At 47.7% G+C, this 24332-nt stretch overlaps 1 protein-coding gene across 1 annotated transcript in view; it reads right to left on the bottom strand.

The window, feature by feature from the left end:
• Positions 1-24332, bottom strand: part of PRDM9 (PR/SET domain 9) — a 379759-nt gene that overhangs the window by 210335 nt on the left and 145092 nt on the right. Inside the window, exon 6 of the mRNA XM_030213360.1 lies at positions 6482-6668. Coding sequence (XP_030069220.1) covers positions 6482-6668 — 187 coding nt within the window. The remainder of the gene's footprint in view (positions 1-6481; positions 6669-24332) is intronic.

Genomic DNA, 24332 nt, shown 5'->3' with positions numbered 1-24332 from the left:
ATCAAAAGTGTCATAAACTCCTCTGGCCAGGAATTTTCTGCACGCCTTCAGCTGCCTGACCACCTCCTGAAAAGGCTTGGCTTGCTCAGGGGGAAGAGCATCAACCAAGCCCGCCAACTGCCGCACATTGTTCCGCATGTGGATGCTCGTGTAGAGCTGGTAAGACTGGATCTTGGACACGAGCATAGAGGAATGGTAGGCCTTCCTCCCAAAGGAGTCTAAGGTTCTAGAGTCTTTGCCCGGGGGCGCCGAAGCATGCTCTCTAGAACTCTTAGCCTTCTTTAGGGCCAGATCCACAACTCCAGAGTCGTGAGGCAACTGGGTGCGCATCAGCTCTGGGTCCCCATGGATCCGGTACTGGGACTCGATCTTCTTGGGGATGTGGGGATTAGTTAGAGGTTTCGTCCAGTTCGCAAGCAATGTCTTTTTTAGGACATGATGCAAGGGAACAGTGGACGCTTCCTTAGGTGGAGAAGGATAGTCCAGGAGCTCAAACATTTCAGCCCTGGGCTCGTCCTCCACAACCACCGGGAAGGGGATGGCCGTAGACATCTCCCGGACAAAGGAAGCAAAAGACAGACTCTCAGGAGGAGAAAGCTGTCTTTCAGGAGAGGGAGTGGGATCAGAAGGAAGACCCTCAGACTCCTCGTCAGAGAAATATCTGGGATCTTCTTCTTCTTCCCACGAGGCCTCACCCTCGGTGTCAGACACAAGTTCACGGACCTGCGTCTGCAACCGGGCCCGGCTCGACTCCGTGGAGCCACGTCCACGATGGGGGTGTCGAGAGGTAGACTCCCTCGCCCGCATCGGCGAAGCTCCCTCCGCCGACGTAGTCGGGGAGCCCTCCTGGGAGGTGGCCGCAGTCGGCACCGCACGCGGTACCGACGTCGGGGACCTCACCCCGGGCGATGGGCCAGCCAGCGCCACGCTCGACGGTACCGGAGGCGCAAGCACCGCCGGTACCGGAGGGGTAGGGCGCAACAGCTCCCCCAGAATCTCTGGGAGAACGGCCCGGAGGCTCTCGTTCAGAGCAGCTGCAGAGAAAGGCATGGAGGTCGATGCAGGCGTCGACGTCAGTACCTGTTCCGGGCGTGGAGGCTGTTCCGGGCTGTCCAGAGCGGAGCGCATCGACACCTCCTGAACAGAGGGTGAGTGGTCCTCTCGGTGCCGATGCCTGCTGGGTGCCGACTCCCTCGGCGACCCAGAGCTCTCGGTGCCGACGCGGGGAGGGGACCGGTGTCGATGCTTCTTCGACTTCTTCCGAAGCATGTCACCGGAGCTCCCCGGCACCGACGAGGAGGACGTCGAATCCACCCGTCGCTTCCTCGGGGCCGAGGCCGAAGAGGGTCGATCTCGGGGGGGCTGTACCGCAGGAGCCCTCAGGGTAGGAGGAGACCCACCCGAGGGCTCACCGCCACCAGCAGGGGAATGGACAGCCCTCACCTGCACTCCACCCGATGCACCACCGTCCGACGACATCAGCAGACGAGGTCCTGGTACCACCGACGTCGATGCAGCTATCCGATGTCTCGGCGCCGATGCAGAGGCCCGATGCCTCGATGCAAGGGCGGCCGAGGAAGATGGTCTGGACGCTGACGACGTCGATGCACTCGAAGAACCCGGTGCCGATGCCGACGAAGAGCCCGAGAACAACACGTTCCACTGGGCTAGTCTCGCTACCTGAGTCCGCCTTTGAAGCAGGGAACACAGACTGCAGTTCTGAGGGCGGTGCTCGGCCCCCAGACACTGAAGACACGACGAGTGTCGATCAGTGAGCGAGATAACCCGGGCGCACTGGGTGCACTTCTTGAAGCCGCTGGAAGGCTTCGATGTCATGGGCGGAAAAATCACGCCGGCGAAATCAAAAGCCGAAATGGCGAAAATTGAAGCACCAAAATTTAGAGGGAGAAAAAATCTCGACCGAGGCCAAAAAGAGGCCTACCCCGACGACGAAAGAAAACTTACCGGGGCAAAAAGCTGGAAGTACGGGGAGGATTGACACGAAACCCGGTGGAGGGTTTCCGGAGCACTTCCCGACTTTAGAAAAAGCTTTTCCGAAGAAAAAACACGCTCAAAAACCAATTTGGACGCGCGAGGTCAACTTTCCGGGGCCCGACACGGCGAAACACGACCGTACCGAGTGCGGACAAAAGAAGACTGGCCGGCTCGAGCCGGTTTCGGGCGGGAAGACGGCCGCGCATGCGCGGTGCGCGCGGGCGCGCGAGGGCTAGCAAAGGACTTTGCTAGTGAAGTTTCCGATTGGAGGGGCTGCCGTGGACGTCACCCATCAGTGAGAACAAGCAGCCTGCTTGTCCTCGGAGAAAAATAAGTACCTGTATATAATATGTAAGCCGCATTGAACCTGCTATGAGTGGGAAAGCGTGGGGTACAAATGTAATAAAAATAATCAGCTGAATTGATTTATTGTGCACACATTGCTTCGCTAGCCTTCCCTGGACACAACAGGGCTTCTTACCTGGGAAAGCGGTGTGTGTTTTTATGCAATTTGGAACAGTGGACTATGAAAAACAGAGGCTTTTCAGTGAAGCACTACTGAACAAGGTTTGCTGTATTAAGTGAAGACACATTCAACGTGTAAATTGGACTATTATGATCATATAGTGTTTTCCTGTTCAGATTGATGAAAATCTAACTGGTTTTAGTAGACATATACCAGGTATGAATGCTGTTGTGTGAGTGGATGTGAGTTTCGAAGTATTAATCTAGTGTATTTTTGGACACATGATGTTTAATAAATTACATGTATACAGTTATCTTGGAGTACTTTGAGTGATTTAATATTTAGGTGGTACTCTGATTATAAATTATTACCCCTATTAGAAGAGTTTGTAATTAAAATTCAATGCAAAGAAATGCAAAGTGATGCACTTAGGGAGAAGAAATCCACAGGAGACGTATGTGTTAGGCGGTTAGAGTCTGATACGTACAGACAGGGAGAGGGATCTTGGGGTGATAGTATCTGAGGATCTGAAGGCGGTGAAATAGTGTGACAAGCTGGTGGCCATTGCCAGAAGGTTGCTAGGTTGTATAGAGAGGTGTGACCAGCAGAAGAAAGGAGGTATTGATGCCCCTATACAAGTCGTTGGTGAGGCCCCACCTGGAGTATTGTGTTCAGCTTTGGAGGCCGTATCTTGCTAAAGATGTAAAAAGAATTGAAGCGGTGCAAAGAAAAGCTACAAAAATGGTATGGGATTTGCGTTACAAGACGTAAAAGGAGAGACTTGCTGACCTGAACATGTATACCCTGGAGGAAAGGAGAAACAGGGGTGATATGATACAGACGTTCAAATATTTGAAAGGTATTAATCCCCAAACAAACCTTTTCCAGAGACAGGAAGGAGGTAGAACTAGAGGACATGAAATGAGGTTGAAGGAGGACAGACTCAAGAAAAATGTCAGGAAGTATTTTTTCACGGGGAGAGTGGTGGATACTTGGAATGCCCTCCCGCGGGAGGTGGTGGAGATGAAAACGGTAACGGAATTCAAAAATGCGTGGGATAAACATAAATGAATCTTGTTCAGAAGGAATGGATCCTCAGAAGCTTAGCAAAGATAGGGTGGCAGCACCTGTAGTCGGGAGGCGGGGCTAGTGCTGGGCAGACTTCTACAGTCTGTGCCCTGAAAATGGCAGATACAAATCAAGGTCAGGTATACACATAAAGTAGCACATATGAGTTTATCTTGTTGGGCAGACTGGATGGACTGTACAGGTCTTTCTCTGTCATCATCTACTATGTTACTATTCAGCTTATTTTCGAAAGAGAAAGGCGGCCATCTTCCGACACAAATCAGGAGATGGCCGCCCATCTCTCAAGGCCGGTGAATTCGGCATAATCGAAAGCTGATTTTCGCCGGCCTCAACTGTAGTCCATCACAGGGGTGGCTAAAATGAAAGGGGGCATGTTGGAGGTGTAGCAAAGGCGGGACGGGGGCGTGCTTAACACATGGCCACCCTCGGCCGATAATGGAAAAAAAAAGGCCGGCTCTGACGAGCATTTGGCCGACTTTACTTGGTCCCTTTTTTTTTTTAGGTCCAAGTCCCAAAAAAGTGCCCGAACTGCCCAGATGACCACCGGAGGGAATCGGGGATGACCTCCCCTGACTCCCCCAGTGGTCACTAACCCCCCTCCCACCCTCAAAAAAATTTTTAAAACTTTTTTTGCCAGCCTCTATGCCAGCCTCAAATGTCATACTCTGGTCCATCGCAGCAGTATACAGGTCCCTGGAGCAGTTTTAGTGGATGCAGTGGACTTCAAGCAGGCGGACCCAGGCCCATCCCCCCCCTACATGTTACACTTCTGGTGGAAAATGGGAGCCCTTCAAAACCCACCCGAAACCCACTTTACCCACATGTGGGTGCCCCCCTTCACCCCTTAGGTCTATGGTAGTGGTGGATAGTTGTGGGGAGTGGGTTTTGGGGGGGTTTGGGGGGGGGCTCAGCACCGAAGGTAAGGGAGCTATGTACCTGGGAGCAATTTGTGAAGTCCACTGCAGTGCCCCCTAGGGTGCCTTATTGGTGTCCTGGCATGTCAGGGGGACCAGTGCACTACAAATGCTGGCTCCTCCCACGACCAAATACCTTGGAGTTCGTCGGTTTTGAGATGGCCAGCCTCGGTTTCCATTATCGGCGAAAACCAAAGCCGGCCATCTCTAAGTCCGGCAATCTCAACATTTAGGTCGACAATCTCTAATGTCGACCTAAATGCTGAGATTTGGGCGGCCCCAACCGTATTATCGAAACAAAAGATGCCCGCCTATCTTGTTTCGAAAATACGGTCGGCCCCGCCCCTTTGCAGCGACGTCCTCAGATATGGGCGCCCTTAGAGATGGCAGGCGCCATTCGATTATGCCCCTCCATGTTACTGCCACTGAGACTGCTGTGATGACATTTGGAAGCCATGAAGTACAAGAACAGCAGAAGTCATGAGATTCAAGGAGGGTGGATATGAGAATGGCAGAAGCCATGAGAATAAGGGAAAGGAAAGAAAGATGAGAGTCATAAAAACTAGAGATGAGATGAGGATTGGAGAGAGGGTTTAAAAAAGCATGAGCTATGAGGTCCAGAGGAAAGAAGAGACATAGAGGGGCATAACTGAACAAAAACGTCTATCTCCATGGGCGTTTATCTCCGAGAACGGGTCCGTGAAGGGGCGGACCGAACCGTATTTTCGAAAAAAATAGACGTCCATGTTTTATTCGACAATTTGTGAGCTGGGCATTTTTGTTTTTCAGTGATAATGGAAAATGAAAGCGCCCAGCTCAAAAACGAATAAATCCAAGGCATTTGTTCGTGGGAGGGGCCAGGAGTCGTAGTGCACATGCCAGGACACCAACCGGTCACCCTAGGGAGCACTTTTACAAAAAAAAAAAAAAAAAGGTAAAAGAGCTCCCAGGTGCATAGCACCCTTCCCTTGGGTGTTGAGCCCCCCAAATCCCCCTCAAAACCCACCGCCCACAAGTCTACACCATTACTATAGCCCTAAGGGGTGAAGGGGGGCACCTACATGTGGGTACAGTGGGTTTGGGGGGCGGTGTGGAGGGCTCCCATTTACCAGCACAAGTGTAACAGGTGGGGGGGGGGGGGGGATGGGCCTGGGTCTACCTGCCTGACGTCCACTGCACCCCCTAATAACTGCTCCAGTGACCTGCATACTGCTGCCAGGGAGGTGGGTATGACATTTGAGGGTGAACATAAAAAGTTGTGAAACGGCATATTTTTGTGGTGGGAGGGGGTTTGTGACCACTGGGGGAGTCAGGGGAGGTCATCCCCGACTCCCTCCAGTGGTCATCTGGTCATTTAGGGCACTTTTTGGGGCCCTATTCGTGGAAAAACAGGGTCCAGGAAAAGTGCCCTAAATTCTCGCTAAAAACGCATATTTTTTTCCATTATCGGCGAAAGGCGCCTATCTCTGATCGGCCGATAACCACGCCCCCAGTTCCGCCTTCACCACGCCTTTGACACGCCCCCATCAACTTTGTCCGCATCCGCGACGGAGTGCAGTTGAAAATGTCCAAATTCGGCTTTCGATTATACTGCTTTATTCGTTTTTGTGAGATAAACGTCTATCTCCCGATTTGGGTTGCAAAATAGGCGTTTTTCTTTTTCAATTATAAGCTGGATAGTGACATCAGGAATATGATGCTTGCTCCCACTCTGCACCACCACTTTTATAAAGTTTCTGGCACCATTAAGAAAGTGCTTTATGAAGAGCATGACCAACAGTTTCATGCCCTTTTCAACCCTGCTATGGTATTTCATGACAGGGTAACTGCAAAATTGGAATGAAACTCATCGCTGCTAGTGTAAATCAGTTTAGTATATCAGAAAATCATGTGCAATATTCCATATTAACTTTTAAACTATGGTTTTTCAAATCAGAAATCAAACAGGTTTAGAACACCAACTGTTCTGCTGCAATTTAAAACAGAAAAAAATCTGCTTAACACTCACAATACATACTCGATTCTGTTTCCATAAGTTGATCAGCTATATTTTCTTCTCTGTGTAAACCTACTGTTTCAGCCTCTTGCTCTGTATTGGTAAAACCTTTAAATTCAACTTGGTTTTCTTCTGCATCAGAATCAAAGAGAATTTGTGCCTCCTCATTCTTCTGAGGATCTATAATAGTGGACTCCTTCATAATTTTCTTAAGAAAAAAAACAGAAATCAACAATATCTTTATCTAAGAATCATCTAACAGTTGTCAAAAATTATTATGTTAATGCTATGTAATCTCCCTTGTTTTGGCATCATATGCAAATTCCTGCTCCACTCTGGCACAATATGCATTTCATACTGATATGCATGGTTCCAGTTGTTCTGTTCCTTTTTTTTTTTAATGTCATATTGTAATTGCTGTAAGAACACAATGCAAAAAATGTCCGTTAACTTCAGAAATTTTAGTACAAGAATAGTGATGGGCAGACTTCTACGGTCTGTGCCCTGAAAATGGCAAGGACACATCAAGATAGATATACATATGAAGTATCACATACCATGTGTAATGAGTTTATCATGTTGGGCAGACTGGACGGACCACATATGTCTTTATCTGCCATCATAAGACTATATTACTATGTTACTCCTCTCCTACCCACCCCTAGGCTAGCTCCCCCCTGTAGAATTACCAGGAGGCTGAATATCTTAACATAGTACAAGTCACATGGTGAAGTATATCAACATGTCTTTTATTCAATGCAATATCTGTGGTGCCTTAGTCCTAAGACAAACCATCTGGTACTTTAGAGCTTCCCCCATCTGTCTCCAAATATTAGCTATAAAAGATGAAATCAACAAATTCAAAAAAGAATTGGCTGCAATCAAGGAAGTACCCAGGACTACCCAATTCCCAGTCAATTTACTACAAGCACTGCCATAGAGAATAAAGCAAAAATGGAAAATATAAGTCACAGTAGGCTCAGGTATACTATGACCTGTGACACAAGACATTTACCCTACCAACCTCTACCCCTGTATTATTCCTTTGCTACACTTGAACATTATGAAGTTCAGAAAAGAAGTACTGAGAAGGAGCCAGAGGCAAGCAATGAGACTCAATCCAAAAGACACCCCCCCCCCCAAACAATGATGGATTGGCTCAAAGCAGAAAACTCTTACTGCTAGGAGACTCCATTATAAGAGGCATTAACTTAGGAGCATAGTTCAAGGGACCCAATCTAATGAAATGTCTTTCAGGATACTCAGCTACCAGAAATACCAACCAAATACTGAATATGATCCAAGAAGAGAGGGGTTGGTGGTTGAGAGGCTAGGATAGGGGAGGGCAGACTTATACGGGGTCTGTGCCAGAGCCGGTGATGGGAGGCGGGACTGGTGGTTGGGAGGCGGGAAATACTGCTGGACAGACTTATACGGTCTGTGCCCTGAAAAAGACAGGTACAAATCAAGGTAAGGTATACACATATGAGTTTATCGTGGGCAGACTAGATGGACCGTGCAGGTCTTTTTCTGCCGTCATCTACTATGTCATCTACTATGATATTGTAATCCATCTGGGGACAAATGACTTGGCCAACAATAGGAAGCTTGGCGCACAGAGGGCATTCAAGAAGCTAGGAGAGGGACTCAAGCCTTTAGTTAGGACTGCAGCTTTTTCTGCAGTTATTCCTAAATATGGGAAAGGAGAGGAAAGACTATCAGCCTTATTTTCGAAAGAGAAAGATGCCCATATTTCGACCCAAATCGGGAGATGGGCTTCTTTCTCCCGTGGGCGACCAAATCGGTATAATCGAAAGCCGATTTTGGCTTCAACTGCACTCGGTCGCAGGAACGACCAAAGTTGACGGGGGCGTGTCAGAGGCGTGGTGAAGGCGGGACTGGGGCGTGGTTATCGGCCGAGAAGAGATGGCCGATAATCGAAAAAAAGGCGGTTTTACCGCAATTTTGGGTCACTTGTTTTGGACCCTTTTTATTTCAAGAAGTCGCAAAAAAGTGCCCCAACTGCCCAGATGACCACTGGAGGGAATCGGGGATGACCTCCCTGGACTCCCCCAGTGGTGACTAACCCCCTCCCACCAAAAAAAAGAACTTTAAAAACCTTTTTTTCCAGCCTGTATGCCAGCGTCAAATGTCATACCCAGCTCCATCACAGCAGTATGCAGGTCCCTGGAGCAGTTGTTAGTGCGTGCAGTGGACTTCAGGCAGGTGGACCTAGGCTCATCCCCCCCCCTACCTGTTCCACTTGTGCTGGTAAACGGGAGCCCTCCAAACCGCCCCCAAAACCCACTGTACCCACATGTAGGTGCCCCCCTTCACCTCTTAGGGCTATGGTAATGGTGTAGAGTTGTGGGCAGTGGGTTTTGGGGGGGATTTGAGGGGCTCAGCACCCAAATGAAGGGAGCTATGGACTTGGGAGGTATTTTACTTTTTTTTTACTTTTTACAAGTGCCCCCTAGGGTGCCCAGTTGGTGTTCTGGCATATGAGGGGGACCAGTGCACTACGAATCCTGGCCCCTCCCATGACCCAATGCCTTGGATTTGTTCGTTTTTGAGCTGGGTGCCTTCGGCTTCCATTATAGCTGAAAAACTATACCGCCCAGCTCAAATCCGCACAAATCTGATGCATTTGGCCGGCACAAACCGTATTATCAAAAAAAAAGATGGAAGCCCATTTTTTTCGAAAATACGGTCTGTCCCGCTTCTTCACGTACCCATTTTCGGACATAGACGTCCATGGAGATGGGCGTTCGCATTCGATTATGCCCCTCCACGTAAAACAGGAGTTCAATAAATGGCTTGAAGCTTGGTGTAAAGAAGAAGGTTTCAGATACATAGGAAGATGAGGCAGTACATGGCAAAATCACAGGCTGTACTGTAATGATGGGCTACATCTTTCTGTGATGGGAAAAAAGATCCTTTGGGAGAAATTCAGACGGTATATTTCTAGACGTTTAAACTAGAGGGTAGGGGTGACAATAGGAAGAAAGGGAATTCAGAAAGTCACCTCCCAGCAAAAGCATGACAGCAGTGGGGTTAGTAACTATCTAAATGCATGTAAGAACACATAGAAAGCAATGAGCACAAATGCTCGTAGTAAGTAAAAAGGTTCAAGACTTGCAAGCCATAATGTTTGAAGAAGACTTGGATATTGTTGCTATTACAGAGACATGGTTCAATGACTCTCAGGAATGGGATGCAACCATACCAGGTTATCATCTTTTTAGGTAGGATAGGAAGGGCCGAAGAGGTAGAGGAGTGGTGTTGTATGTCAAAAATAATATCAGAGCAGCTGAAATGCAGGGGACCTATGGAAAGGAAGAAGCTATATGGATTGCTCTGGAAAGAAAAGATGGAACCTGTATCTACATGGGTATTATCTACTGACCTTTGGTACAAATGGAGAAGCTAGACAAGGATCTGATAGAAGATATCCATAAGCTTGGTAAGAAAGAGGAGGTGTTGTTGCTGGGAGATTTCAACTTGCCTGATATGGATTGGAACGTCCCATCTGCAGAATCAGAAAGAAGTAGGGAGATTGTGGATGCCTGTCAAAGTGCCTTGCTCAGACAAATGGTGACAGAACCCACGAATGATGCGCTGGATCTAGTGCTCAAGAATGGATGCAGTGTTTCCAATGTCCAGACGAGTGCCCACCTAGGCAATAGTGATCATAACACAATATGGTTTGATATAAGAGCAAACAAAGAGTGCAGTCACACAAAACTCAACCTACTGGAATTCAGACTTGCTGATTTTGGTAAAATGGGGAAATACCTGAAGAAGGAGCTGATGGTATGGGTAGGCAGAGGCGAAGTGGGAGTGAAGTGGTCCAAGCTAAAAACTGCTATAAGTATGGCAACTGATCTTTACACAAGGAAAGGAAACAGGAAGCCTATATGGTTCTCCAAGCAGGTAGCTCAAAAACAAAATTAAGGGCACAAGAGGCTTTGTTCAAGAAATACAAAAGTATGCAACAGGAGGATCATGGAAGAGATTACTGACAAACTCAAAGAAGCAAAGAAGGAAATATGGCAAGCGAAAGCACAGGCGGAAGAAAAAATGGCTAAAGATGTAAACAGAGGTGACAAGACCTTTTTCAGATATATTGGAGAAAGGAAAAAAGATAGGAACGGAATTGTAAGACAAAGATGCTGAAAATAGCTATGTGGAGGAGTAGCCTAGTGGTTATTGCAGCTGACTTTGATCCTGATGAACTGGATTTGATTCCCACTGCAGCTCCTTGTGACTCTGGGCACAAATAAGTGCCTGTACATACTATCCAGCTTATTTTCGAAAGAGAAAAACGCCTATAGTGCGACCTAAATTGGGAGATAGACGTTTGTCTCGCAAAGGCGCCCAAATCGGTATAATCGAAAGCCGATTTTGGGCGTTTCCAACTGCACTCCGTCGCTGAAACGAATAAAGTTGACGGGGGCGTGTCGGAGGCGGAACTGGGGTGTGGTTATCAGCCGAGGAGAGATGGGCGTCTTTAGTTGATAATCGAAAAAAAAAAAAGGCGTTTTTACTGCGATTTTGGGTCACTTTTTTTGGACCCTTTTTTTCACGAACAAGTCCCAAAAAAAGTGCTCCTACTGCCCAGATGACCACTGGAGGGAATCGGGGATGACCTCCCAGGACTCCCCCAGTGGTCACTAACCCCCTCCCACCAAAAAAAACCCACTTTAAAAACTTTTTTTCCAGCCTGTATGCCAGCCTCAAATGCCGTACCCACCTCCATGACAGCAGAATGTGTTGGATCCTGTCACAGCCTTTCCCTGGGTCAGATGTGGCTCTTGGGTGCAGTACAGGGTCACATCAGCATTGCATTGTGGTGGGTGTAGGGTATTGGGCTCTGTGACTTCATTAGCTTGTGGCAAATGCTCACGATGTTGGTAGTTGGTAGACTCTTCTCCCATGGTGCTTTTCCCCCTGCCTACTGGGTCAGAGTGTGCCCTGTTGTGTTTCCTGTTGTAGTCCATGCGGTAGTGGCCATTTTTGTAAGCCAGTTTTAGTTCCCTTTCCTGTGTTAGCCACGTTAGAGAACTTAGTTCTTACCTTGAATGTGGCTGAAAGAGGGCATTGTAAAGCATTCTGCCAGCTCTAACCTACTGCTAATCTCAGTACCAGGGAGACTCGTTGCCAGTGGGGCACAACCTCTGATCTGCAGTTAACTGTGAGTAAAGGCGGTTATTCCAATAAAGGACGTTTTCGGAGAGATTAATCTTCAGGTGTCAACTGGTGTGCCAATGTTATATAGCAGCAACCAGTCCTAGAGGCCTGCGTGTATGCAGGTCCCTGGAGCACTTTTAGTGGGTACCACAGTGCACTTCAGCCAGGTGGCCCCAGGCCCATCCCCCCCACCTGTAACACTTGTGCTGGTAAATGGGAGGCCTCCAAAACCCACTGTACCCACATGTAGGTGCCCCCTTCACCCCTAAGAGTAGTGTTGTACATTTGTGGGTAGTGGGTTTTGGGGGAAGGGGTTGGGAGCTCAGCACCTGTGGTAAGGGAACTATGCATGTGGGAGCTTTTTCTGAAGTCCACCGCACTGACCTAGGGTGCCCAGTTGGTGTCCTGGCATATCAGGGGGGCCAGTGTACTACCAATCCTGGCCCCTCCCACGATCAAATGGCTCGGATTAGGACGTTTTTGAGCTGGGCGTTTTTAGTTTCCATTATCACTAAAAAAAAAAAAAACAAACGCCCAGCTCAAAAACGTCCATTTTTTCGAAAATACGGTTCGGCCCGCCCCTTCACGGACCCGTTCTCGGAGATAAACGCCCATGGAGATAGGCGTTTCCGTTCGATTATGCCCCTCCACGTAAACTGCTTTGAATGTAGTTGCAGAAAGGTGGTATATCAAGTCTCATTTCCCTTTCTGCTGATGAGGATAAAGCAAATGTGCTAAACAAATACTTCTCTTCTGTGTTCACAGAAGAAAATCCTGGAGAAGGACTGCGGTTTGCTGCCAAGGCGATATCTGGGAATGGAGTGGATATTACACTAAGCAGCTTGAAAATCTGGTAGTGGACAAAGCTATGGGGCCAGATGGGATACATCCCAGGATACTGAAGGAGCTCAGAGAAGTTCTGGTGGGTCCTCTTAAGGATTTATTTAATAGATCTTTAGAGATGGGAGAAGTTCCTCAGGACTGGAGATGAGCTGATGTAGTCCCTCTTCACAAAAGTGGGGACAGGGAAGAAGTAGGAAACTACAGGATGGTAAGCCTCATATCGGTGGTAGGAAAAATAATAGAGTCGCTGCTGAAGGAAAGGATAGTTCACTTTCTGGAAGCCAACGGGTTACAGGATCTGAGGCAACATGGCTTTACCAAAGGAAAATCCTGCCAAATGAATCTGATTGACTTCTTTGACTGGGTGACCAAAGAACTGGATGAAGGACATGCGCTAGATGTAATCAACTTGGATTTCAGCAAAGCCTTTGATATGGTCCCTCACAGAAGACTCGTGAATAAGCTGAGAGAACTGAACTTAGGACCCAAAGTGATAAAATGGATTGAAAACTGATTGACCATCAGGTGACAGAGGGTGGTGGTAAATGGAACCTGCTCAGAGGAAAGTAAAGTGAGCAGTGGAGTGCTTCAGGGGTCGGTGCTGGGGCCAATTCTGTTTAATATATTTGAGAGAGACATTGCTAGAGGGTTAGAAGGAAAAGTTTGCCTTTTTGTGGATGACACAAAGACAGCCAACAGAGTGGATACTTTGGAGGATGTAGAAACCAAGAGGAGGGATCTCAAAACAATTGAAGAATGGTCAAGAGTTTGGCAGTTAAAATTTAATGTGAAGAAATGCAGAGTGATGCACTTGGCTTGCAAAAAGCCAAAAGAGATGTACTGGATAAAAGGGGAGAGATTGGCAAGCTCGTCTCAGGAGAGGGACCTTGGAGTGATGGTGTCTGAGGATCTCAAGGCAATGAAACAATGCGACAAGGTGGTGGTCATGGCCAGAAGGATGCTGGGCTGCGTAGAGATGGGTATAATCAGTAGAAGAAAGGATGTGATGCCCCTGTACAAGTCATTGGTGAGGCCCCACTTGGAGTATTGTGTTCAGTTTTGGAGGCCGTATTTTGCTAAGGATGTAAAAAGACTGGAAACAGTTCAAAGAAAAGCAATGAAAATGGTATGCGGTTTGCGCAGCAAGACGTATGAGGAGAGACTTTATGACCTGAACATGCATACCCTGGATGAAAGGAGAACCAGTGATGGCATGATACAGATGTTCAAAATATTTGGCAGGTATTGATCCGTAAACAAACCTTTTCCGGAGACGGGAAGGTGGTAGAACTAGAGGACTTGAATTAAGGTTGAAGGAAGAAAAACTCAGTAATAATGTCAGGAAGTATTTTTTCACTGAGAGGGTGATGGGTACTTGGAATGCCCTACTGCAGTAGGGAGATGAAAACCGTAACGGAATTCAAAAATGCATGGGATAAACAAGTAGAAGTCCTGTTTAGAAGGAATTGATCCAAAAAAGCTTAGCAGAGACTAGGTGGCAACACTGGTAATTGGGAAGCAAAGCCAGTACAAGGTGGACTTCTATGGTCTGTGCCTTGATAGTGACTGGATAGATTTGGATGGGCTCCAATGGAGCTTTTCAAGGGCTTTGATAACAACTTCAAAAATTCTTGAACAAGGAAAATGCTAGGCAGACTTCCACAGTCTTTGCCCTGAAAATAGCATGGCAAATCAAGTTCAGGTATACAGATGTTATATCACCTTGTATCACCTCATACCTTATCTCTTTGGGCAGACTGGATGGACCGTACAGGTCGTTATCTGCCGTCATCTACTATGTTACTATGTTAATTAGTTAGTTAATAAGACATCAATAATTCGAGTTAATTGGCAACAAATTGGATTTGCGCACCCATCTGCCCTAATCACTATTCTATAACAAACTGGCTTTAAAAATCAGCAGATAGCCAGTTATATCGCGCGATATAACTGGCTATCTACTAGCCACTAACCGGGGATATTCAGCGGGGGATAGCCGGTTAACCCCCACTAAATATTGGCTGATAGCCAGTTAAACGCTATTTAATTCAATGCAATTCATGAAAACAATGCACGACCTAACAAACTTCCAGAAATCATTAAAAACCAATCTGTTCAAAAAGGCATACCATAAGGATCCAACCTAAACACCTGAACCCTGCAACACAACGAAACTTATATCAGAACTGGTCAAATCTTAACTCCTTCTCATAAACTACCAATTTTCTGTTACTCATGAACTTTAACGCAATGCCACTCTGTTAATTTTTATACCGGAATTGGCGATCGCCAATACAGTACTATGTAAGCCACATTGAGCCTGCAATTACGTGGGAAAATGTGGGATACAAATGCAACAAATAAATAAATACCGCTAATATCCCCTTTCCAGGGTTCAGTGCGGTTTACATTCTAGGTGAGACAAAAGCAAATAGTGTTGGTTTGAGGTATGAGAAACATTAGAGACCATTGGTGTAATGCAAGAAACTAAAAACATCAAAGGAAAGGATAATGGATGATACTAGGAAGGAGAAGTCATGATGGATTATTATGAAGCAGTCTTTGGGAAGAGAAAGGTTTTCAGCCTCTTCCTGAAGTTGAGGTAGCTGTTTTCTGTTCTGATGGGAATAGGTAGAGTGCCATATTTTGACTCCCAAGTACAGGGAATAGAGAGCTGAAAATCTTCTGATTTTGAATTGTCTTTTGAAATGGTGATGCTAGCATTAGTTGCTGTTTCAGTCTGTTAGACTGGACCAGATATAGCACAGAACTTCAGGCACTCAGAAATGGCGTCTGGACTGCATGGCATATACCACCTGCAGGAACTCTGCCAAAAAGTGAGAGAAAACTCTGGAGGTGAAGACCAGACTGAGAAGGCTGCTTGCTGCAAAGGGAACTGCCCCCAAGAAAGAGAACAAAGATCCCCATACGGCCAAATCAGACCGGGACCACGCAGGCTTACACTTCTACCAACTGCTGGAAACCGAGAACAGACAGACTGACTTTCAGTAGATTGCATGGCTCACTTATAGGCTTACTTGACGCTCAGAAATTGAGAGAAACGAAGACTCCATTTTAGCCCAGGTGGATGATTACTGTCAAACCTAAAAAAACTGTCTTCATTGCTATAGCAGCCAAATCAACCAAAAAAGCTGTCTTACATGTCAAGAGAAATAAGAAACTATTTCAAATTGTACTAAAGAAGAGTTTTATACAATGTATTATCGAGCAAGATGGCCGGCCATCTTTCGTTTCGATAATACAGTCGGGGTCGGCCAAATCTCAACATTTGGGCCAGACTTAGAGATGGCCGGCATTGGTTTTTGCCAATAATGGAAACCGAAGCCGGCCATTTCAGAACCGGCCAAATCCAAGGCATTTGGTCATGGGAGGAGCCAGGATTTGTAGTGCACTGGTCCCCCTCACATGCCAGGACACCAACCGGGCACCCTAGGGGGCACTGCAGTGGACTTCAAAAATTGCGCCCAGGTGCATAGCTCCCTTACCTTGTGTGCTGAGCCCCCCAAATCCCCCCCAAAACCCACTACCCACAAAGGTACACCACTACCATAGCCCTTAGGGATGAAGGGGGGCACCTACATGTGGGTACAGTGGGTTTTGGAGGGGGGAGGGTTGGAGGGCTCCCATTTATCAGCACAAGTGTAACAGGTAGAGGGGGTTAGGCCTGGGTCCGCCTGCCTGAAGTTCACTGCACCCATTAAAAACTGTTCCAGGGACCTACATACTGCTGTCATGGAGCTGGGTATGGAGAATAAACGAGCAGATCAAAGTGACATCCAAAGGATTTTATTAGAGATATCGTATATAAGAAAGTTGTCCGACACAGGCTGTGTTTCGCCCACAGAGGGCTGCGTCAGGGTCTACAACAAACAAATCAAATTATAAAATATCAAACTCATAAAAACTATATAATATACAAAATTTAAAAACATAAGATATTGCTATTGCGTTTAAAACATAGACATAGATTATCAACAATAAAAATTTCTTGTGAAATATTAATAAATATAATAAGCACAACAAACATAACACAAAAAAATATAAAATATATTAATATAATGTACAAATGAATCATCACGTCTCTAGTACCACTGATAGACTAAAACAGAATATATATATATATATATATATATATAAAATATCAGCAAAGCAAGGGCACTGATGCAACCAAAATATAAAAAATATATATATACATAAGCATAACAAGAGGTCAAATAATAAAATAATAAAGGGACACATACCTAAAATGTATCCTCCCGAAAAGAACTAAAATGTATCCTCCCTAAAGGAACAACTAAGATAGAAAACAAATTAAAAAAATTAAAAAATGGGGAATGGAGAAGGTGAGAATATGTTAATATGAAGGAAGAGAATAATAAAAAATTAAAAAATAATAAGAAATAAGAAAATAAAAAAATTATACAATAATACAATAAAATAATAAAAAATATGTGAAAAAATGAAAAATGAAGAATAAAAAATGAATAATGTATTTAAAAACAATACTCACTTGCAATACTCATATAAGGACAAGAAAGAGTAAAAGAAGAAAAAACCAGCACAGACGGCAAGTCCCTAAACCAACACACAAAATAAAGGTAAAATTATGTATCATACCTGATAATTTTCTTTCCATTAATCATAGCTGATCAATCCATAGACTGGTGGGTTGTGTCCATCTACCAGCAGGTGGAGATAGAGAGCAATCCTTTTGCCTCCCTATATGTGGTCATGTGCTGCTGGAAACTCCTCAGTATGTCGATATCAAAGCTTCATCCGCCGGACTCAGCACTTAGAGAATTACACCCACAAAAGGACACTCTGCCCAGCTCACCACCGCCGAAACGGGGGAGGGGAATCCGTCCAGCTCATCCCCGTGGAGCGGGGGAGGGACACCACCCCGCCGATGCGGGGGGATCTGGCTTACCCTGCAACCGCAACCGCGGGAGGAGCTGACTGACCCTAACACCGCCGAAGCGGGAGGGGTACAAAGCTGCCCTACAGCCGCACGAAGCGGGAGGGAGCGCCGGCAGAATTTAGGTCTCAATCCAGCCCCGTAAAATGGAGGGGGGAGGAATGCAGCAGCTCACTGTAACACAAAATCGTCTCAACTCCTGAAGAATCCAACTGAAAAAACTTGAACACGAAGTCCTCCTGAACAGGAACTGAAGACTAAACTTGAACCTGAAATACAACCAGAATAAAAACAGTACAGATATCTGCGAGGGGCTATGGATTGATCAGCTATGATTAATGGAAAGAAAATTATCAGGTATGATACATAATTTTACCTTCCATATCATCATGCTGATCAATCCATAGACTGGTGGGATGTACCGAAGCAGTACTCACCCAGGGTGGGACATAGAAATCCCTGACCGCAACACTGAAGCTCCAAACCGGGCCTCCGCCTGAGCAGCCACAGTCAAGCGGTAATGCCTGGAGAATGTATGAGCCGATGCCCAAGTTGCCGCCTTGCAAATCTCTTCCAAGGAGACGGACCCGGCCTCTGCCATCGAGGCCGCCTGAGCTCTAGTGGAGTGAGCCTTCAGCCGGATAGGCGGCACCTTCCCCGCGGCCACATAAGCCGCTGCAATGGCTTCCTTGACCCATCTTGCCACTGTAGGCTTAGCAGCATGCAGACCCTTACGAGGACCTGCAAACAGGACAAACAGATGATCCGACTTCCGGAAATCATTGGTCACTTCCAAGTATCTGATGATGACTTGTCTCACATCTAGATATTTGAGAGCAGAGTACTCCTCTGGGTAGTCCTCCCTACGAAAGGATGGAAGACAGAGCTGCTGATTCACATGGAAGCGAGAAACAATCTTGGGCAGGAAGGAAGGCACTGTGCGAATAGTCACTCCTGCCTCAGTGAACTGCAGAAAGGGTTCTCGACATGATAGCGCCTGGAGCTCGGAAACTCTTCTGGCTGAAGTGATAGCCACCAAAAAGACTGCTTTCAACGTCAGGTCTTTCAGAGATGCCCTCGACAAGGGTTCAAAAGGCGGCTTCTGCAAGGCTCTTAGCACCAGATTGAGATTCCACGCAGGTACCACTGAGTGCAGAGGAGGGCGCAGGTGATTAACTCCCTTGAGAAAACGCACCACATCTGGCTGCGAAGCCAGGGAAGCACCCTTCAGGCGGCCCCTGAATCAAGCCAGAGCCGCTACCTGGACTTTAAGGGAACTGAGCGACAGGCCTTTCTCCAGACCTTCTTGCAGGAACACCAACACTGAAGAAATTGGAGCAGTGAAGGGAGAAAGTGAGCCTGCCTCACACCACGATGCAAAGGTACGCCACACCCTGGCGTAAGCAGTAGAAGTAGAGCGCTTCCTCGCTCTCAGCATAGTGGTGATGACCTTGTCTGAGAAGCCCTTCTTCCTCAGATGCTGCCGCTCAATAGTCAGGCCGTAAGACCAAAGGGGGAGGGATCCTCCATCACCACGGGACCCTGATGCAACAGGCCCTGCTCCGCTGGCAGCCACAGAGGGCCGTCCACTGAGAGCCTGATCAAGTCCGCATACCAGGGACGTCGGGGTCAGTCCGGACCCACCAGGATTATCCGGCCCGGATGCTTTGCCACCCGGTCTAGCACCCTGCCCAACATGGGCCAGGGCGGGAACACACAGAGAAGCTCCTGTGTCGGCCACTGTTGGAGGAGAGCATCTACTCCCAGAGATCGAGGGTCCCGTCCTCTGCTGAAAAAGTGCGGCACTTGGCAATTGGCCGATGACGCCATCAGATCTAGGCTCGGCTGGCCCCAGCGCTTCGTGATGTCCAAGAACGCCTGAGCCGATAACTGCCACTCTCCGGGATCCATGGTATGGCGACTGAGAAAGTCCGCCTTGACATTCATGACTCCGGCAATGTGGGCCGCCGACAGCTGTTCCAGGTTCCCTTCCGCCGACTGGCATACATTCATGGCCTCCTTGGCTAGAGGGGCGCTCTTGGTACCTCCCTGGCGATTGACATAGGCCACAGCCGTGGCATTGTCCGACAGGACCCGTACTGGCTTCGACGCCAGTACTGGGAGAAACTCCAAAAGCGCCAACCGAATGGCTCTGAGTTCCAGGAGGTTGATAGACCACTTTGCCTCTGCAGGAGACCAGAGCCCCTGCGCTGTCCTTCCCAAGCAGTGTGCTCCCCAGCCCGTCAAAGAGGCGTCCGTCGTGACGACAACCCACTCCGGGGTCAAAAGAGGCAGCCCTGCGGACAACTTGTCTGTCCTCAGCCACCAGCTCAGCGCCTTGCGCACCGCTAGGTCCAAGGGAAGGCGCACAGCGTAATCCTCCGACACTGGAGTGCAGCGCTGCAGCAGAGAGAGTTGTAGTGGTCTCATATGAGCCCTGGCCCAGGGCACTACTTCCATCGTGGCCGTCATAGAGCCCAACAGCTGCACATAGTCCCAAGCCCGAGGAGGAGAGGCTACTAGGAACTGGTTCACCTGAGCCTGAAGCTTGACAATCCGATTGTCTGGCAGGAACACTCTGCCCACTTGGGTGTCGAAACGAATTCCCAGATATTCCAGGGACTGAGTCGGGCGCAGCTGGCTTTTCTCCCAGTTGATGATCCACCCCAGGGAGCTCAAAAGAGCAATCACCCGGTCTACAGCTCTGCCGCACTCTGCATAAGAGGGGGCTCGGATCAACCAGTCGTCCAGATAAGGATGGACTTGTACTCCTTCCTTTCGTAGGAAGGCCGCGATGACCACCATTACTTTGGAGAAGGTCCGCGGAGCAGTAGCCAACCCGAACGGGAGGGCTCTGAACTGGAAGTGTCGGCCCAGGACTGCAAAACGCAGAAAGCGCTGATGAGGAGGCCAGATGGGAATATGCAAGTAAGCTTCTTTGATGTCAGGATGCCAGGAACTCCCCTGCCTTCACTGCCGCTATCACAGAGCGGAGAGTCTCCATTCGGAAGTGCCGAACTTTCAAGGCCCGATTGACCCCTTTGAGGTCGAGGATAGGCCGTACAGAACCTCCGTTCTTTGGTACCACAAAGTAAATGGAGTAACGTCCCTTGCCAAGCTGATCTTCTGGCACCGGAACGACCGCACCCAGCGGATCAGATTGTCCAAAGTCTGCTGCACTGCCACAGCTTTGACCGGAGACTTGCAGGGAGAGTGCACAAACCCGTCTCTTAAGGGTCGGCAGAACTCTAGCTTGTAGCCGTCTCTGATGACTTCCAGCACCCAAGCGTCTGAAGTTACCCTGGTCCACTCGCCCAGAAACGAGAACAGGCGTCCTCCAATCTGCACTGGGTCATGGACCAGGGCCCCGTCATTGGGTACGAGACCCTGGGGGAGGACCGGAGGACGCACCTCCGGGATGGCGGTCTCTGCGAAAAAAATGCTGCTTGGGGGAGAAGTTCCTCTTGAAGGAAGAGGGGGCAGAGGAGCCCAACTTGCCCGGGCGATACCGACGGGCTTCCTGAAACCGTCCTTTGGAGGAACCGGGGCGAGCACCACTGGCCCGAGCCCTGACCTCTGGTAACCTTTTGCCCTTAGACGTGCCGAGATCGGTCACGATTTTGTCCAGCTCGACCTCAAAGAGCAGCTTGCCTTTAAAAGGCAACTTAGCCAGGCGAGACTTAGAGGCGTGGTCAGCAGACCAATGCTTCAGCCAAAGCCAACGCCGCGCAGAGACTGTCTGAGCCATGCCTTTAGCTGAGGCTCTCAAGACATCATACAGCAAGTCTGCCAAATAAGCCTAGCCCGATTCCAGGGCCGGCCAATCAGCCCTCAAGGAAGGATCCGAGGGGGAAGCCCGCTGCACAATCGTCAGGCACGCCCTGGCCACATAAGAGCCGCAAACTGAGGCCTGCAAACTTAAAGCAGCCGCCTCAAAGGACGACCTTAAGGCCGCCTCCAATCTTCTGTCTTGGGCGTCCTTTAGGGCCGTGCCACCTTCCACCGGCAACGCCGTTTTCTTAGTCACCGCAGTGATTAAAGAATCCACGGTAGGCCAAAGAAAGGCCTCCCGTTCACCTTCAGGCAGAGGATAGAGGCGGGACATAGCCCTAGCCACTTTGAGGCTCGCTTCTGGGACATCCCATTGAGCCAAAATCAAGGTGCGCATGGCCTCATGCACGTGGAAGGTTCTAGGCGGGCGCTTCGTCCCCAGCATAATGGTAGAGCCAACAGAGGCTGAGGGAGAGACGTACTCCGGAGAGGAAATCTTCAAAATGCTCATGGCCTGCACTAACAGTTTGGGCAAATCCTCTGAGCGAAAGATCCGCGCTGCAGAGGGGTCATCCGCTCCATCCGAGCGGGAATCCGTCTCCTCCAAGGAATCCCCAAAGGACCGTTGGGAGAACTCAGATACGCTGCCCTCATCTACATCATAGGAGACAGAGTCCTCTAGGGCCTGGAAATCCACCCGAGGGCGTTTGCTTCCAGAGGCCTCAACCCCTTTATCAGAGAGGGGGGCAGGGGCAGCGTTTTGCATAAGAAAAGCCTGATGCAGCAGCAAAATGAACTCAGGGGAGAATCCCCCCGAACTGTGCATTTCTGCAGCTTGGGCCACGGCCCTAGCCGCACACTCAACCGGCGCTCGCAAGAGCGGTGGAGAAACGTGCTGCGCATCCAAAATGGCGTCCGGCGCGAAACTCCGAGAAGGAGCCGCGCGGGAAGAACGGCGCTTAACTTTGGCCGCTTTCTTACCGTCGCCCGAATCAAGGGCGACCATAGTATTAACGTCTCCCAGCTCGAGGGCAGCCCAAGAAGAAGCCTTCCGAGCAGAGTGGCCGGCCAACATGGAGTGGGCGAACAGCGGGGGATGGGCGCTTATGGTGGGAAAAACCGCCACACCGGAGGAAGAACCGGGACACTGACTGGACTCCATACTGATGCTCAACAAAGGCGATTCAGGCTTTGAAACCCCCGCATCCCCGCTAGACGCACACACGCGATCCGGGGAGCGAATCTTCGCGCCCTCGCCCTCCGACGCCATAAGCCACGTGGAGATCGAACGGGGAACCCCCTGCCCACTATAAAAAGGTAAAATTACCTGCTTCTCGCTCCAAGCTGTAACGAACTGGTGTCCCAGTGAGTAGCTGCAATAAACGTTGAAGATAAACGTTGAAATAAACGCCCTTAAAGGACGTCCACATTTTTTTTTTTTTTAAACGGAGCCAGCGGGAGGGGGGAGAAAAGGAGGGACCTGGCACCACCAGGTTTGCACTCGCTCAAGAAGAGCCCTCAACCCCAGGTACTCAACAAAACCTAAAAATTAGGCTTGGATACCAAGCCAGAGCTGTTGCTGTGTGTGACCACCACCTGCTGAGATAGAGAACATACTGAGGAGTTTCCGGCAGCACATGACCATATATAGGGAGGCAAAAGGATTGCTCTCTATCTCCACCTGCTGGTAGATGGACACAACCCACCAGTCTATGGATTGATCAGCATGATGATATGGAAATTAAAATTAAATAACCAAAAATGATCCCTCTTAAATGAAAACAGATCTCATATATATATATCCATCAATATACTACCATGTGTTATCTTGGTGTTCAATGCTAATCTGCTATGCAGGTGTGTGTTGAATAAACACTATCCCATTATCTCCATGTCTGTATTTGACTGCATGTTCAAGACAACTGCCAAAGATGTATTTGCTATTTTGCATTAAAAGGCTATTCCTGCATAAAACATAGTTAAGAACCACTTCCTAAAAACCAAAGAACTTCATAATATGTAGCAACTCATAAATTACAAACACTAGTTTCCTAGAGCTTTGAAATCAAACCATATTGGTAAAAAGTTCACTTACTTTTATATGCTCAAATCACAAAGCAGTACTCCATTACTGAAGCTGGAAAAACCTATTGTAATGTCAAATGATGCTTATATAACATCATTTCCGGTTCAAAGTTCACGAAAGTGATAACTTCAATTAGTCAAAAAGCAATCAAAAAGGTGTGTGTAATCAAGGCAAAAAATAAAAAATATATATAGTGGCACACATTGATATTCACAAATGCGCTAATGCTGACACAGCCCATGTGTTAGCATTGCTGTGTTGCTTAGTAAATAGGGGGTTAAAGAGTTATATATAAAAAATTGTTTAACAATATCAATACCGGTCTAAATGTACGCTCTAAATAGTTTTTGAATGATGTTAAATAATTCCAGTACAAAGCACTTTTGCTGATCATTTTTGCTCAACGTTTATGAATAGTGAGTATTTATAGTTTATTGAGTAGGATTTCCCCCATGTTCCTATGAATAATTTTTTAAAATATTCCCCCCAGAGTTTATGCATGTAAAACGTATGTATGCATGGTGCCAAGAAGGCATACACTTTTATGCAACCCATGCATATGCGAGTTCAAGGCAGAGTTTGAGAATAATGTGGATGGAGCCGGAACATATGCATACTTTGTAGCTATGGCAGGCGTAAATGTTAGCGTGCAATCTACCAGACAAAAAGTATATACTCCCTAACCAACAAAACACTGAATAGGTATGTGGATCACTACAAATTTTATTTTAATATATTAATTATAGGAAAAAGAGACAGAAAAGACAATCAATGTTCTTTTATCAAGGAGCAGTGACCACACAGCTTCACTGAAATCATGCTATTGTTTTAAGTGGAAAAATCTCCACTGACCAGCGTTATAAATGCAAATGCACATCAGTCTAACTCTCTCAATGAATAAATCGATTTAAGTGGACACTATTCATTGAGAGAGTTATACCAATGATATGCATTTGCATTTATAACACTGGTCAGTAGAAAATTTTCCACTTGAAACAACAGAATGGTTTCACTGAAGTAGTGTGGTCACTGCTCCTTGATATAAC

This window comes from Microcaecilia unicolor, chromosome 8, assembly GCF_901765095.1.
Source record: "Microcaecilia unicolor chromosome 8, aMicUni1.1, whole genome shotgun sequence".
NCBI classification, from domain to species: Eukaryota; Metazoa; Chordata; class Amphibia; order Gymnophiona; family Siphonopidae; genus Microcaecilia; species Microcaecilia unicolor.
Note: the sequence above shows the minus strand (reverse complement) of the source record. Positions and strands in the feature narration are given on the sequence as shown.